General features: G+C 53.7%; 6 protein-coding genes across 6 annotated transcripts; 3 read left to right on the top strand and 3 right to left on the bottom strand.

The window, feature by feature from the left end:
- Nucleotides 1–159: 159 nt before the first annotated feature.
- On the top strand, nt 160–1,691 carry KRP23_5834 (60S ribosomal protein L6; the record flags this gene model as incomplete). Its single annotated transcript, XM_067890949.1, has 4 exons — nt 160–250; nt 322–675; nt 1,048–1,226; nt 1,539–1,691. 4 exons carry the CDS (start codon nt 160–162, stop codon nt 1,689–1,691), a joined length of 777 nt encoding a protein of 258 aa, XP_067745352.1.
- Nucleotides 1,692–1,800: 109 nt separating this feature from the next.
- Nucleotides 1,801–5,062, bottom strand: KRP23_5833 (Serine/threonine-protein kinase ICK; the record flags this gene model as incomplete). Its single annotated transcript, XM_067890948.1, has 7 exons — nt 1,801–3,329; nt 3,405–3,411; nt 3,472–3,499; nt 3,575–3,635; nt 3,703–3,850; nt 3,927–4,486; nt 4,561–5,062. 7 exons carry the CDS (start codon nt 5,060–5,062, stop codon nt 1,801–1,803), a joined length of 2,835 nt encoding a protein of 944 aa, XP_067745351.1.
- A 69-nt stretch (nt 5,063–5,131) lies between these two features.
- On the top strand, nt 5,132–5,878 carry KRP23_5832 (uncharacterized protein; the record flags this gene model as incomplete). Its single annotated transcript, XM_067890947.1, has 3 exons — nt 5,132–5,157; nt 5,226–5,627; nt 5,698–5,878. 3 exons carry the CDS (start codon nt 5,132–5,134, stop codon nt 5,876–5,878), a joined length of 609 nt encoding a protein of 202 aa, XP_067745350.1.
- Nucleotides 5,879–5,983: 105 nt separating this feature from the next.
- On the bottom strand, nt 5,984–9,592 carry KRP23_5831 (Phospholipid-transporting ATPase IB; the record flags this gene model as incomplete). The annotated part of the gene is made up of 1 exon (XM_067890946.1): nt 5,984–9,592. One exon carries the CDS (start codon nt 9,590–9,592, stop codon nt 5,984–5,986), a length of 3,609 nt encoding a protein of 1,202 aa, XP_067745349.1.
- Nucleotides 9,593–10,170: 578 nt separating this feature from the next.
- Nucleotides 10,171–11,887, top strand: KRP23_5830 (uncharacterized protein; the record flags this gene model as incomplete). Its single annotated transcript, XM_067890945.1, has 4 exons — nt 10,171–10,415; nt 10,478–10,587; nt 10,653–10,697; nt 10,755–11,887. 4 exons carry the CDS (start codon nt 10,171–10,173, stop codon nt 11,885–11,887), a joined length of 1,533 nt encoding a protein of 510 aa, XP_067745348.1.
- Nucleotides 11,888–12,024: 137 nt separating this feature from the next.
- On the bottom strand, nt 12,025–13,670 carry KRP23_5829 (Protein NLRC3; the record flags this gene model as incomplete). The annotated part of the gene is made up of 3 exons (XM_067890943.1): nt 12,025–12,830; nt 12,905–13,532; nt 13,617–13,670. The coding sequence occupies 3 exons, from the start codon at nt 13,668–13,670 to the stop codon at nt 12,025–12,027; spliced, it is 1,488 nt and encodes a 495-aa protein (XP_067745347.1).
- Nucleotides 13,671–13,869: the final 199 nt, after the last annotated feature.

The following is a 13,869-nucleotide window of genomic DNA, read 5'->3' as shown; positions in this document are numbered from 1 at the left end:
CTTGCAGCAAGCGCAACTTGAAATTAATGCAGCACAACTTAAACGTACAGCAACGTAAGCAGCGCAACTTTATTACGAATCATTGTGTAATCGAACCGCAAGACCGGTTAGCGGGTAATTGTAACCGCTGAACCGTGCTGACCTGGTACATTGTACCATATGCATGTACGCCACACCAACTTGTGGTTGGCTGTGGTTTGCTCTGCGCCAAGTCGTCTGCACCCGGCACCGCTCAGTTCTTTTCAGACAGGTAAGACACGCAAGTGTGTGGGTTGGACGCCTCAACGCCTCCTGACCTAAGTGTTCTGCTTGTTTCCTCAGGTATATTCATCACCATGCCCGCTACCAAGACGCAGAACGTGGTGCTCGCCCGCGGCATCAACGCCATCTCGGCCAACAGCCTCTCGAAGAAGAACGGCCGTGGCAAGGTCGTCAAGAAGGGCGGCGACAAGAAGGTCGTGGCCAAGAAGGCTACCACCACCAAGAAGTGGTACCCTGCCGACTACATCCCGAAGCCGCTCCAGTCGGCCAAGACCAAGCGCAACAGCGTCAAGACCGCCAAGCTGCGCAAGTCCATCACCCCTGGCTCGGTCCTGATCCTGCTGTCGGGCCGTTTCCGTGGCAAGCGCGTGGTCTTCCTCAAGCAGCTGGCTTCGGGCCTGCTGCTCGTGACGGGTGAGTTGCAAGTCTCTCTTTTCGGCAGAAATGGAGTGCACAAAAGTAGCGGCATTCCGATGATGCAAACTTGACACTTCGAGAGGCACTCTGCCGTCCCCTTCCTACGTTCGCTTATACCCTCAAGCTTCGTACTTCGGCGCCTCATCCCGATAGCTTCCTTGTATGAGGTCTGGCTATTGGTGCTTTGGCTCGGGGTATGCGGAGCAACGCTGAGGGTCTAGGTGGATGAAGAAGGGGTGTCTTTTTGCCAAAGATCCATCAGATTATGAGACCTGAGGAATGCCGGCTCTAGATCTCCTGCCTTGTGCGAGTTGATGTTGCTTTGGACGCAATTGCTGACATCAGATTGGGATTATTGATGTATTTCAGGCCCCTACAAGGTCAACGGTGTTCCCCTTCGTCGCGTGAACCAGTCGTACGTGATCGCCACGTCGACCAAGGTCAACATTGAGGGTCTGGAGCTCCCTGCCATCGACGACGCCTACTTCGCCAAGGAGAAGGCTGCCAAGAAGACCAAGGAGGAGCAGTTCTTCGCCCAGTCGAGCGCCGTAAGTGCTTGTTTTCACTCTGTTGCTATCCCCTGCCGTTCCGTTGGTCGGTTTTTCGAGACCACTACAAACAGTTCGTCCACATCCAGCAAGGAAGTTGTTCTGCAGTTGGAGAAAGAGATTGACGAACCCTTTGGGATCTCTCTCTATCTCTGGTTTCAGTGCTCTTTCTTGTGTGGCGAATTGGGTAGGAGGCGTGGATGTCTTAGACGTCCATAGCTTCTTATCACATCATATGAGCGCTTGGGATCGCTTGCTTCGGCACATAAGCTCCCTATAAGACACTGACCATGTTGGTGTTATTTCTCTCAGGCCCCCGTCATCTCGGAGCAGCGCAAGAAGGACCAGAAGGCCATCGACTCGGCTTTGATCAAGAAGCTCGACGCCGAGCCGTTCCTGAAGGCTTACCTGAACGCCAAGTTCTCGCTGACTAAGAACGACCGCGCCCACGCCCTCAAGTTCTAAGTGCGCTCTTGCTATCCTGTGTAGCAGTGTGATGTGCGATGATTGAGATAAGAACAGCAACCAATATACCTGATGAACTTATCACCAAACATAAGTGTTTGTGTTGCATTTACCCTAGAATCTCATCGAGTAGATCTTGGAGTTGGGTGTTCTCGCTTTTGCCTTCTTGTAATTCGTCGTCGTCGCTGTTTTCTTCCGACGAGCATTTCCTTGTCGAATAAAGACCGGTGCTCTCACTGTTGCCTTCATTTACAAGCGTGTTGTAGCTAGAGCTCTTTTTCACCCTGAGCGAACCACCGCTGGTCTGAATGGAACCAGTGCATTTTGCATCTGCTATCTCGCCACGAGCACTGACAAGCGAAGAGCCCCATTCTTGGTGCCGTGCGTGTGCTTGGTATCGCTCTTTGGCTGTCCACTCTCGTCGCGATGACATGGCACCGCCACCAGCCCAATGACTAGCAGGCTCCACAGCAGATACCGGAATTTCCTCCGACTTTTTCGAGCACACACTTGTCCTTCCAGCATAGCTAGAGTAGCCTCCTATAGTTTTGTGGTCGCTCCGTAGCGGCAACACGGGCACTTCTTCCTCGTGCAGCACTAAAGTAGGCACCGCAAGCGTTGGCCGTGCCAATGGCTGGTCGAAAAAGCGGTGTTGAAGGGCTTGCGCCGCTGTGAGACGTCGACTCGGGTCAAATTGCAGTAGGTCTTGGACAAGTTGAACCGCTGTGGATGGTGTGCCGGGCGGTAGAAATCGAGTCCAGGACACAGGAGAGCACTTGGGGAAACGCATCTGCATATGAGAAGACATCGCTGCACCTTCAGGCCACGTCTCCTTGGTCGGTGTTCCTAAAACCTTGCAGATGCGGTAGAACTGGTCAGCCTCTGACGTCCCTGGGAAGAGCGGCGTACAAACCAGCAGCTCGACCATGATGCATCCGCAGGCCCACATATCAACGGGGCTGTTGTACGTTGTTGAGCGCAGTAAGAGCTCTGGCGCGCGGTACCATCGCGTAGCCACGTAGTCTGTAAACGGCGGTCGCGATCGAATTTCGCGTGCTTGGCCCAAGTCAGCGATCTTGAGTGTATCATTGTGACACAACAGGTTCTCAGGCTTGATGTCGCGATGGAAGAATCCGTGCTTGTGCATGTATGCTAGGCCACTGAAGAGCTGGTACATCATCGAACGGATCTGTGCCTCTGAGAACCATGGATGCGGGGGCACCGAAGATCGAGATGAACTGGTAGCATCAGAATTTAAGCTTGGATCGCCTCCAGCACCACTTGAGCTGGAACTTCCGAGAGTTTTGAAGTTGCGCATGACCCGAAAAAGTGACGTCTGCATGTACTCGAACACGAAGTAGAGCTCCTCCTTGTCTCGAATGACCTCTTTTAGAAGCACGATGTTTTCATGGCGAAGCACGCGCAGCGACTTCAATTCGCGTAGCTGGAGACACTCCTCCCACGTGGGGAACAACGCCTTGATCTTCTTTACAGCGACTATTTCATGGGTCTTGACGCTACGCGCACGCGACACTTCCCCGAAAGCGCCGTCACCAACTCGGTCCAGCATTTCATAGCGGTTCATCTTGGACCTGCTCCTCAACCCCAGCAATGTGAATAGTAAGGCACCCTCTGCACCTATAAACAAACACAAACCAGTAACGATAATTGCTAGAAAGGTCAAAATCCTTTCGTGTTGCTGACGCGGCTTACACTGGTTCTATGATGATTTGGTGAGCTTGCCGTAGCTTTCGATCATCCAGCGGAGTGTGCGTGCTACCGTATCAATGTCGACTTTGTGGAGCGCACTGTGTAAACAAGACAAATCATGGTTAGATTTCCGTTGAAGAAGTAGAGAAGTATGAAGGCGGGCGCAGTTATACCTGACAGGGAGTACAGCTAGATCGGTGGTCTGGCGCAGCTTGTTGAAGTTTTCTTCCGCGCCTGCATGATGCCAGAACAACGTCAGAGTGAGGGTGCTAAGCACTCACAGTAAATGTTCCTCCCGTACCTTGCTCATCCATCTTGTTGGCAACTATCAGGGACGGACGCGACGAGATTCCTGGAGCATACAGCTCCAGCTCTCTTTGAAGATGAGTGAAGTCCTCGAGGGGATCACGTCCCTCCGAGCCCGCCGTGTCAAGCACATACATTAAAATCTGTAAAAACACCGCACACACACCATGGTTAGCTCATCGCCCAGGTAGAGGAGACAGATCAATGATACACACACACCTTTGTGCGCTCGATGTGGCGCAAGAAATCGTGACCAAGACCAACATTGCGGTGTGCACCGTCAATAAGTCCAGGGATGTCAGCCACACTCAAGCGGAACGTGTCTGGGAACTCCACAATTCCCACGTATGGGTGAAGCGTCGTAAAAGGATAAGGTGCAATCTCAGGCGTCGCACGGCTGAGAACGCTCAACAGCGTCGACTTGCCCGCATTCGGGTAGCCTACAAGACCCACATCAGCGATGGTCTTGAGTTCCAGCTCGTAGTATTGCGAGGTACCCGGGTGACCCGTCGTCTTGTTCTCCGGCATGTGCTTGCGCAGCCGTCCGAATTTGGTCGTCTTGCCTGCCAGGATGCGGTTACCCAGTCCAGGCTTTCCGCCCTTCGCAGCAAGGAACGTCGCTCCAGGCTCGTCTAGATCACACACCACTTCCATCTGGTCCACAATCTCGTACTCGCCATTCTCCAGTTCGCGCTCGTAGCGCTCCACGCGCTTGACGAGTGTACCACACGGCACCTTGACGTGGCAATGCTTGCCTCTCCTTCCAGCAGAATCATTTGCTGGACGCCAGCCACGCAAGAGTCAGTACCCTGAAAAAGTATTTGCAGCACACAAATGAATCCCATGCACGTACCCATGCCGTTGGTGCCGGCGCCTCCCCTAAAGTGGTGCGTGGCGTTCGCCAAGTTCTGCATCTTGTCGGAGGCTTCGATCAGGACGTCTCCTCCAGCACCGCCGTGTCCGCCATTTGGTCGCTTGCGCATGGCCGACTCGGCGAAGAAACTGGCGCAGCCATTGCCTCCGTGGCCGCCCGTGGCCTTGACGCGGATGCGGTCCACGAAGCGGCGCTTGGAGTGCTGCGCGCGTCGCACGCGCACCTTCTGCTTGACGTGCTCCTCGACCTTGCGACGCCCCGCCAAGGCCGCGTCGCCCTCGTCGTCTAGCGTCCAGTCCTCGTCCAGGTCGTCCCAGTCCAGCTCCTCCAGCGCGTCGTCATCGTCGTCATCGTCGTCATCGTCGTCGTCATCATCGCCGCTTTGCACACTGAAGCAGCGAGTCGAGCAGCCTCCGAGGATGCTGCGAGGACGTAGCGGTGCCGCCGTCAAGCCCCGCAGTAGACCGGACACGCGCAGCATCTTGACGTCGATTAATGAACCTGTGGCTGCCTGTAAGTTTGTTTCGTACTTAAGGATATCATAGTCAAAATGGCCGAGGACGACTTCAACCGCCTGTATGCGCCGCTACCGAATTGCTATAGCATTTGCATCGTTGTGCTGATGCTGTGTGCGCTCCTGACAGGTACGAGCGGCTGGTGGCGCGACGCACGAACAAAAAGAAGCGAGTTGATGCGGCTACAGCCAAGAAGACGAACGATAGAGATGTGGCAGCGTCACAAGAAGTCTTGGAGGCAGCGAGGCAGGAGGAAATTCGACGGGAAGAGCAGCTGGAGCGCGACGCGCACATATCCGGAACCGTGAAGAGCCTGCGACTGGGCAGGAACCTGCGCGGCGTCGCTCGGATGAGTCGCTGTAGTCCTCATCGCCTCGCATTTCGACTCGTGGCTGCGACGGAGCCAGACGGAGATCGTTTTGTGGAGAGATACCGACGGGTTAAACGACAGCGATCTCGTTTGTCTTGGCGTCGAGAGGGGCGTACATTGAGGCTGAAACGTTGCATGAGACTGGAAGCAGCGACAGCCAGGTAAACCACTACTGGGCATGGAGATGAAGGCGCAGTGGCGAATTCTAACACTAGGCGACTGATACGTTAGATTATACCTTCGTCGAGCCGCTGCCTTTCGAGCTGATGCACCCACGACGTTTGAGGGAAGACATCGTGCTGTCGACGAGCTGCTGTTCTTCTCACCGAATAACTCGAAGTTTCAGTCTCGGATCGGCTACGCCGATGCTGGCAATGTGGTGCCTCTTCCTCCCCAGCCCTCGCATCAGTAAGTGACAATGCTAACATTTAGGGGAGATGGCAACATAGAACTCCCGATGAGGGGGTAATGTCTATGTACTAATGTGGATCGAGACTAGGATCTAACTGTCTTGCACTCATGTTGCACTTGTGATGGAGCTCCGACTCATGAGCAACCGTGTCTCGGTGGCACCAGCGTAGCCATCTTTCGAGAAGGCGAAGCCGTGATATGCCTTCTGTAATGTTGTCCTGTGCTGTGAAGGCCGGCCATCTGTCGGTATGACGGAACCGTTCTTCTTGGCGGCTCGATTTGCGTGCGGAAGGCGGGCTGGCACCGCAACCGATGCATTGCTATTGTCGTTCCACTGTAGGAGCTTGCGGTCAAGGTTGAACTTGATGGTCTCTTTGGCGAGGTGCCAGTACTCTGGAAAGAACGTCGACCTGATGCCGTTGAGTAGATGTGCATACGAGAGCGCTGCCACGGGGACGAACAAACAGACCAGCCAGAAGGATGGAAGCCCAAAAGCTTGCTCCAGCATCAACTCCCATGTGAGGTCCGAGAGCATTGCAACGTGGCTGCACACCAATGCAACCAGAAGCCACACCAAAACTGAGCCCATGTAGATAAAGTAGTTGAAGAAGTAGAAACTGTTCTGGAACATGAACAACTTTGAGTTGGCGATAGTCACGACAAGGGTAAAGACGATAAAGCCCTCCAACCACATCGACGGACTGCCTCCAGAGAAGCCCGCGTTGTTCATGCTGTGAATTGTGATAAACGTGATGATAATACTCTCCAGGATCGCTCCAACCACCCACAAGGAGAAGGTGCTGGTGTTGATGTCTTCATCACGAGGTCCCGTGAAATAGAGCTTCGGAAATGTCATGGCTACATCGTCGTTGACATCTTGGTCCAAAATGGAGGAGGCAACGATCGGAATGGCCGTCAGGGCGATATTGTACAGCTGTGTTCCGCTCTCCAAGAAAAACTTCTGTCCCGAGAACCCGCATAACAGTGTGTACCAATATTGAGCAGCAGTGAAGAGGATGTTCTTGTAGAATATGAACAACACTAGCTGAGCCATTCGCCTGTAATTCCAACGACCATGCACAAGCAACAGGCGCTGCAGAAAGCGAAATTGCGCGATAGCATAGTCACTGGAGTTGACAGCTTGCATGCCCTCTTGGCCTGAAATTCCCACACCGACGTGCGCTTCTTGGATCATTGAAACATCGTTCGCTCCGTCTCCGATAGCAAGAGTACGAACTCCAGGTACGTACTCCTTGATCAAAGCAACCATCTCCGCTTTTTGGGCTGGTGATACACGGCAAGCGATAACAGCTTTGCAGTATTGCGAGAACTCGGCGAGCAGAGGACGGCACGACCCGCGAAGGGCAAACATTAACGTCTCACCATCAATGACAAGGGCCAACTCGCGGAGATCACCTCTCGTACTGGGAGGCGAAGCGAGGTAGACAGTCACATCTGCACTGCGGGCTCCAATCTCATCTCTTAGCGTGCTCTCAAGTACTTCGGGAGTTGCTGCGATTTTCGAGTTGATGATAAAAAGCTTCATGTCGTTCGTTATAAGCTGGCAAGCGAAGCCGATGTTGATAGCCGTCTCCTCCTTGTCACCAGTGAGTACCCAGATTTTAATGCCCGCACACGCCAAGTTGGCGATTGCGTCAGGAACACCAGATTGCAATTTGTCCTCGATTGCAGTGGCCCCAAGCAGCTCCAAGTCGCACTCAATCTCGTTCATACATTGGTCAATTGCGTTTGGGAGGTCCTTCTTTCGCTTGTCGATTTCCGCTAGGTTGTTCTGCGCGTCGTGGAACCTTGTTGCCCATTCGGCGTAATACGAACGCTCAATTTCACGAACCGCAATCGTCAGAGTCCGCAGTCCGTCTTCAGCGTATTGGTCGATATGGCGCCGAGTGATCTCCTGGAGCTGGGAAGAAGTAGATTCGTCCTCCTTGTCCTTCGCTAGTAATCCGTAGATGATAACATCTGCACCTTTGGAGTACAAGAAGATCCGTCCATTTGGGTGACGGATAATCGTACTCATACGCTTTCGCGTACTGTTGAACTCGAGAACGTCCAGCATCTCGTACTTTTGTACTATTCCACGAACTTTGACATGAGCGACACCCGGAGATCGATTTACGAACTCATATCCAAAGTAACCTGCACCCGCAACGAGTGCTTGTTCATCAGGAGATGAAGCCGACAGCGTGATTTCTTTGGAGTTTTCATGCCGCTCTGGGATGACGGTGTGACAAACTGCAAGATGCGTGAAGAAGGCATCAATACGTCCCTGTTGGACGGAGCCTGAGTCCCCCTTCATATCATTAAACAGCTCGGGACCATCGAAATTTACGTAAGGAACCTTGGGCCCCGTAGACTGTGCGGTCATATCTGGAAGGGGTTTGCCGGCACGCCTTAGTGCCGCTAGCCCGATCTCAGTGGTTCCGTTTCCGTAGGAGACCCCGCCAATGGAGCACTTCCGGAACTCCATGACGTTGCAGGTGAGTGTTCCCGTTTTGTCCGAGAAAATGTACGAAATCTGCCCGAGCTCTTCGTTGAGCGACATGGAGCGCACTAATGTCGGGGTGTCTGTTTCGGGGTGGTAAATCTTGATGTCCCACTGAATAAATTGCGCCTGGAGATACTTGACCATGCTCATGGAAACAGCAAGTGAAATTGGCACGAACTGGTACATGAGTAGCAGATAGTAGAATAGCATGACAATCCAATCCACAAAAGCGCTGTTGTCGGACACGTTCATTTCCAAGTACCACACAGAACCGTTGTTCGCCTTCCAGGCCACCGCTCCTGTTGCACCTACAGCACTGAAGACAATCAAAATTGATAGCAACACAACCGTGTACCGGTTGATCGACCGGTCCATGGAACTCATCTTAGACGGAGGCGCCGAGTTGCTCATCATAATCTTCGTGTCCTTGCCGGTGTTGAAAACCATACCGTGCACCCAGTCGGTGTTTCGGATGATACAGCCACGCAGGATGATACTTTCGTACGGGATGGAAGCGTTCTCCTTTCCTTCAAGCTCCAGCACACCCTGGAAACTGTTGATTGCATTGTTCGGATGTTCGCAGCGGATGGTGCCTTTCATCTTGACCAAGTTATCAATTGAGCCCATATCTGCAAGAGTACACTCCATTGCTGATCGGACTTTCATGTTGGTCTCTCCATCCAAAGACTTGGTCTCGACGTAGCAAATTCCACACGGAGGCTGATTAGGAATTTCACTCACGGCGAGCACGAGCATATCTGCCGGTACCAGTCCTCGATTCACCACCTTGACAACGTCGCCTACTACGACATCGGCCCACGTAGTTGGAGTGAACTTCTTCGATGCACGGTCTAGAACGAGTGTCGGACTCGCGTTGGCAACGTTGTCAGCTTGGTGACGCTTGTGGTCTTCGAGGATAGCAAACACGCCATCGACGGTGATGATAAAGAGGAGTGGGGGTAAGGTGGAAGGCTGGCCGCCGGTGTTACTGATGTCAGGGATGCACTGCAGGATACAGATGAGGAGGAAGTAGAGGTTGGAGAGTTTGCGGAAGCTCTCGAAGAGGAACTTGGGCAGGAAGCTCGCCACCGTGTACTTGGACGTGACGATGAAGTTGTTGCAATAGCCGGCTTCCGTATTGCGTGTTGCATCGTTGAGGTGCACGATGCGGAACTCGCCACCGGCGTGTGCCGCAGCTCCTTCACCCATGGAGCTCCAGCCACTACCAGAGAAAAGGAGGAGGTTCGAGAGAGTGCCGAGTGCTGATGGAACTGGGCAAAGTGGAGGCAGGAGTTGTGCACACTAACGGCCGACGGCCGTGAATAGCGGGCGGACCATCATGAGATGCAGAGGAAGGGGTTTCGCGGTGCCTCAACGACTGAGCGCATAAATAGCGGGCGGCTCTGCTATTTATGCGAGAGTGTCAAGCTACAAGCATTGACTGACTCTCTTGGAGTCGCAAGTATTAATACAAGAATCGATGAGAGAAGGAGCTGTTCACACGCGTGCAATGACAACCTCGAAGGCCAGGTTTAGAATACACAATGACACATGCAGAAGTTGCCTTTCACCAGCTGCACCTGACTCAAAGTTGCCCCTGTCGCCCACTTCAACTTGGCTAATCAACCACTACGATAAAATACATTAAGTGAATGTATCCATTTTAATAGCCATTCCCTGTTCCAAATCGTGCTGGTCGAATAGATGTTGAACTCGATCGGAGTGAAGGTCGCGTCAAGTGCGGATACCATCCTCACTTTCGAATTTGCCGGCTCAAGAGCAAATCGATGAAGACTCGGCGCGCCCACCGACGCAAACTGCGCTTCAGCTCCGCGAAGGACGCCGCCCCCGTGGCGACCGTCAAGGCGGAGCACGCTCCCAAGCGACCAGTGAAGCGGCGCAAACGCCAGCATCACTCGCGTCACGTCAGCCCCGTGCCGAGCAGCACAGCGCGACACCCGAACGGCCTTCCAACAGCGACTTGGAGCAACATCCAGGAACGATTCGCGGCTGCCAAGAGTCTGGGGGAAATGTACGACGCCAGAGCTGGCGACTGCAACGAGGAAGGCTCTAAACTGTGACTTGCTCTGGCAGAACGCGCACCACGTTACAGTTTTTCAAGGAGCACGAGGAGCTGCAAGGCTTAGCCGCAGTTCCGGTCTTCCCGATCTTTGTTCCCGCGAGTGAAATCTACAGAATGAAGGGTATTGCGCGTGTGCTCCGTCGTTCTTGGTGCGTGGTGGTTTCGACTCTGATGAACGCTGCGTAGTGCCGAGGAAGAGAAGGATCTACGACGTGCTCCACGTACTGGAAGGTATGCTATCTGTACGTCCCTGCTGGTTTGAGCATTGATACGATGCGGCGCCTGCAGGGGTTGGAGTGATCAAGCGCGCGAGGTGGGGTGAGGTTAGGAGGAGGACCAGAGGCGGCTACTTCTTGTACTACGGGAAGGCCGCAATGATCCAGCACCTAGCAGAGATGAAGAGCAACTCGGCACAAGTCATGCTGAATTTTCGCCAGTCTTGCAGTTCGAGAGTGGCCACTGCCGTGGAGGAGGATAGTTTTCTCGTCAAGGCTTTCGAGGACCAGGCATCACTTGAAAATTGGCCGTGTCTAGTAACTGCGACGGCCTGCTTCCTCGCGTTGTTGTTTCAGCGAGACTACCAGGTCCTAGTGGCGCTACCCGACATGAGTGATCGGCTGATTGAGGCGAAGAAGTTTATCGGTGCCTCGGTACCGGGTTCGGCGCGAAACGAGTCTCCGTACAGTGATGTGCAACGCCGCATGTATGACGTGGTGTCGGTGTTGGAAGGTTGCAATTTGATCCTCACCTCAGCCTCGGCAGACAAGTCGCTTGAGTCACCACTCGATTCTACTGGCAAGGGCTATCAACGAAAGCACATCCGGTTCAACTACGACATCTTTACGGACCTGAGCGTGCTGCTTACAACTAGTCATCCCAAGACGTTGCAGTGGAATGGTAACTCAAATCACGAAGAGCTGTTCGTTGGAACGAGTGTTAGTCCGCGTGCGTGGCAGAGTCCAAAACTACCTTTTGAAGAGTCCATTGTCGTCTCTCCACCATCGGCGTGCTGGCAAAGGCTTGATGGTGCTGTGAATCTTAACACCTCCCCTACTTTTACCCCCACGAGGTACCAACCAGAAGCACAGCAAACCATCCGCGTCCAAGACCTTTTTTCGCCTCTTGGCAAGGAGCCTGCAGTGAAGAATGAGTGGTGTGACGAATCACTGACGCAGCTTGGGCTCTACGATGCGCTTTCAAGACAATATCAGATCGACTGGGAGCTGAACAAACAGTTCAAGGATATTTATCGTGAGATGTGGGGTTCTTACAGCATGCCAGCTTCCATTGCGAATGCGTCCGTCGAGGTGCAGTCACACAGATGTTGGATTGACAACGTGGACGTGAAGTTGGCCGACCTCAAGTGCCATGAAGTACCGGCAGAGGACGAAGGTGGTACGACAGCCAACTTCTTCTGTTGATCAAGTAGTTTTTGCAGACGCAGCTTACATCATTCATACCAGGGTTCCTCTACAAGTTGAGTTTATATTCGTGCTTTCACTCACACTTCTTGCCGATGTACACACTCCGAACGTAGGCCGATCTAGTCGCCGATCTCTCAGATCCATAGACCGCTGCTGCTTAGCGGAATGTCGGTGACGCCCGAGCAACTCAAGAAGCCACTGGACACGCTGTCGCCGTCGTCATCCTCCCAATCGTCCTCCCAGTCGTCGTCCTCCTTCTCCTCCGTCTCGTTGTCAGACTCATCGTCACTGAGGGGGCCCAACCCGCTAGCCCTCCGCACAATTTTCACAGCCTGCTTCTCCGCAGCGTGCGATTCAAGCATCAACGACTCGGAACGGTTGCGTGCCAATGCCGCAGCTAGCTGGCTTGCAACGAATGATGGCACAATGTTCTCCTCCAGATTCACTGTCTCAAGATGAATGCTCACATCTACTGCATCGATCAGCGCTTTGGCTCCCACTCGAGTGATTCGGTTGCCCACGAGTTCAAGAGACTTGAGCGTGCAGTTGCAACGGATAGCCTGAGCCAATGCCTCAGCACCTCGGTCAGTTATCCGGTTGCTGTTCAAGCACAAGTGCGTCAACGAGTCGTGTCCGTATAGAGCCTGCGCTATCGCTTCCACCCCACGGTCGCCAATCTCGTTGCCGTACAGGTTCAAGTGCTCCAAGGTCGTGTTGTTGCACAGCATTTTGGAGAGAGCGATAGCACCATCGTCTCCGATGGCGTGGTCGCGAATTACAAGCTTGCGGACCGTGTGGTTGGTTGATAGAGAGCGTGCCACAAGAGCGCACCCTTCGGACTCCAGACGCTTGTTGCGCTGCGCGAGAGTCGAGAAATCCAGCTCGCTCACGTCACCGTCGTTGAGGCGGACGCGCTGCAATATCGAGCCTAACGTTGGACCTGTCCGCATAGCAAGATAATAATGCGTGAGTTGTAGTCATCCAACCACTGCTGAAAAACTCATCAATACTCACCTTGAGTCAGTGACGCGTACTTCGGCTGCGGCATGTCTTCTGGTGAGGAACGAGGCAGTGGTGGTTTTCCGAGACAAACGGTTGTGCTTTCAGCGGATCGCACAGCGAATGCAGAGTCCACGGACAAAAACGTCCCAGTGGTGCTTGTGGAAGACGGTGGTTGCTCCGCTTCCGACTTCCAACTGTCGTCGGAAACCACAGTGCTAGGGACGGATTGCAGCTCGTTGTCGACTGCAGTAGAATCTCCGACGACATGATCTTGATTCAGGTGGAGGTGGGGCTCCTCACTCTTCTCGCGAATGTCGCCAACAACATTACTCTCCGTCTCCTGATTGCTGCTCGCAGTGTTCACCACTGATGGAGATCCACAATCAAGTTCGACGTCGGGCACTTGATCGGGGTCGCCGACACCCTTGACGACGTCAGCAGTGGGGTCCTCCATTTTCAGACCTCGCTCTAGATCTTGTGTCGATGGCGCTACCTCGACGGAATTAATTCCGGTAGCGGTGGGGTTGGCAGGTTCCGGTAAAGCTTGGGCGGCTTTCGCGCGTGCAACGGACTTGGACCGGAAGATCAAGCGCCTGCGCTCCCCGGGCCGGTCACCGCCAAGCAATTGGCGCCAGTAGCGCTACAGGGGAGACAATAAGAACGTCACGAAAGAAAGGAACATGTCAGACTCGGAACTTGAAAAATGGTCACCGACGGACCAAACCTCGAGGTGGTGTTTGGCTCGACGGAGGTTGATGTCGGGCATGAGTAATGCCATCTCCGCTGCCTTCTCGGCAATGCCGTTCTTGGCGTCGGTGATCTCTCGCTTCGAAAAACTCCGCCTTATAGCCACCCTTCGGCAAAGCGCGCACAGAACTCCGATGGGGATGAAGCCCGAAGCCACTCAAAGGTCTCATGTCGCCGTGACTCACAGCGAACCCATCTGGCTGCCGATATACTGAAGAGAACGATGTCCT

The sequence above is a fragment of the Phytophthora ramorum genome (assembly GCF_020800215.1).
Source record: "Phytophthora ramorum isolate Pr-102 chromosome Unknown Phyram_PR-102_s0005, whole genome shotgun sequence".
NCBI lineage: Eukaryota > Oomycota > Peronosporomycetes > Peronosporales > Peronosporaceae > Phytophthora > Phytophthora ramorum.
The sequence above is the reverse complement of the archived record's forward strand: the minus strand, read 5'-3'. Positions and strand labels throughout refer to the sequence as shown.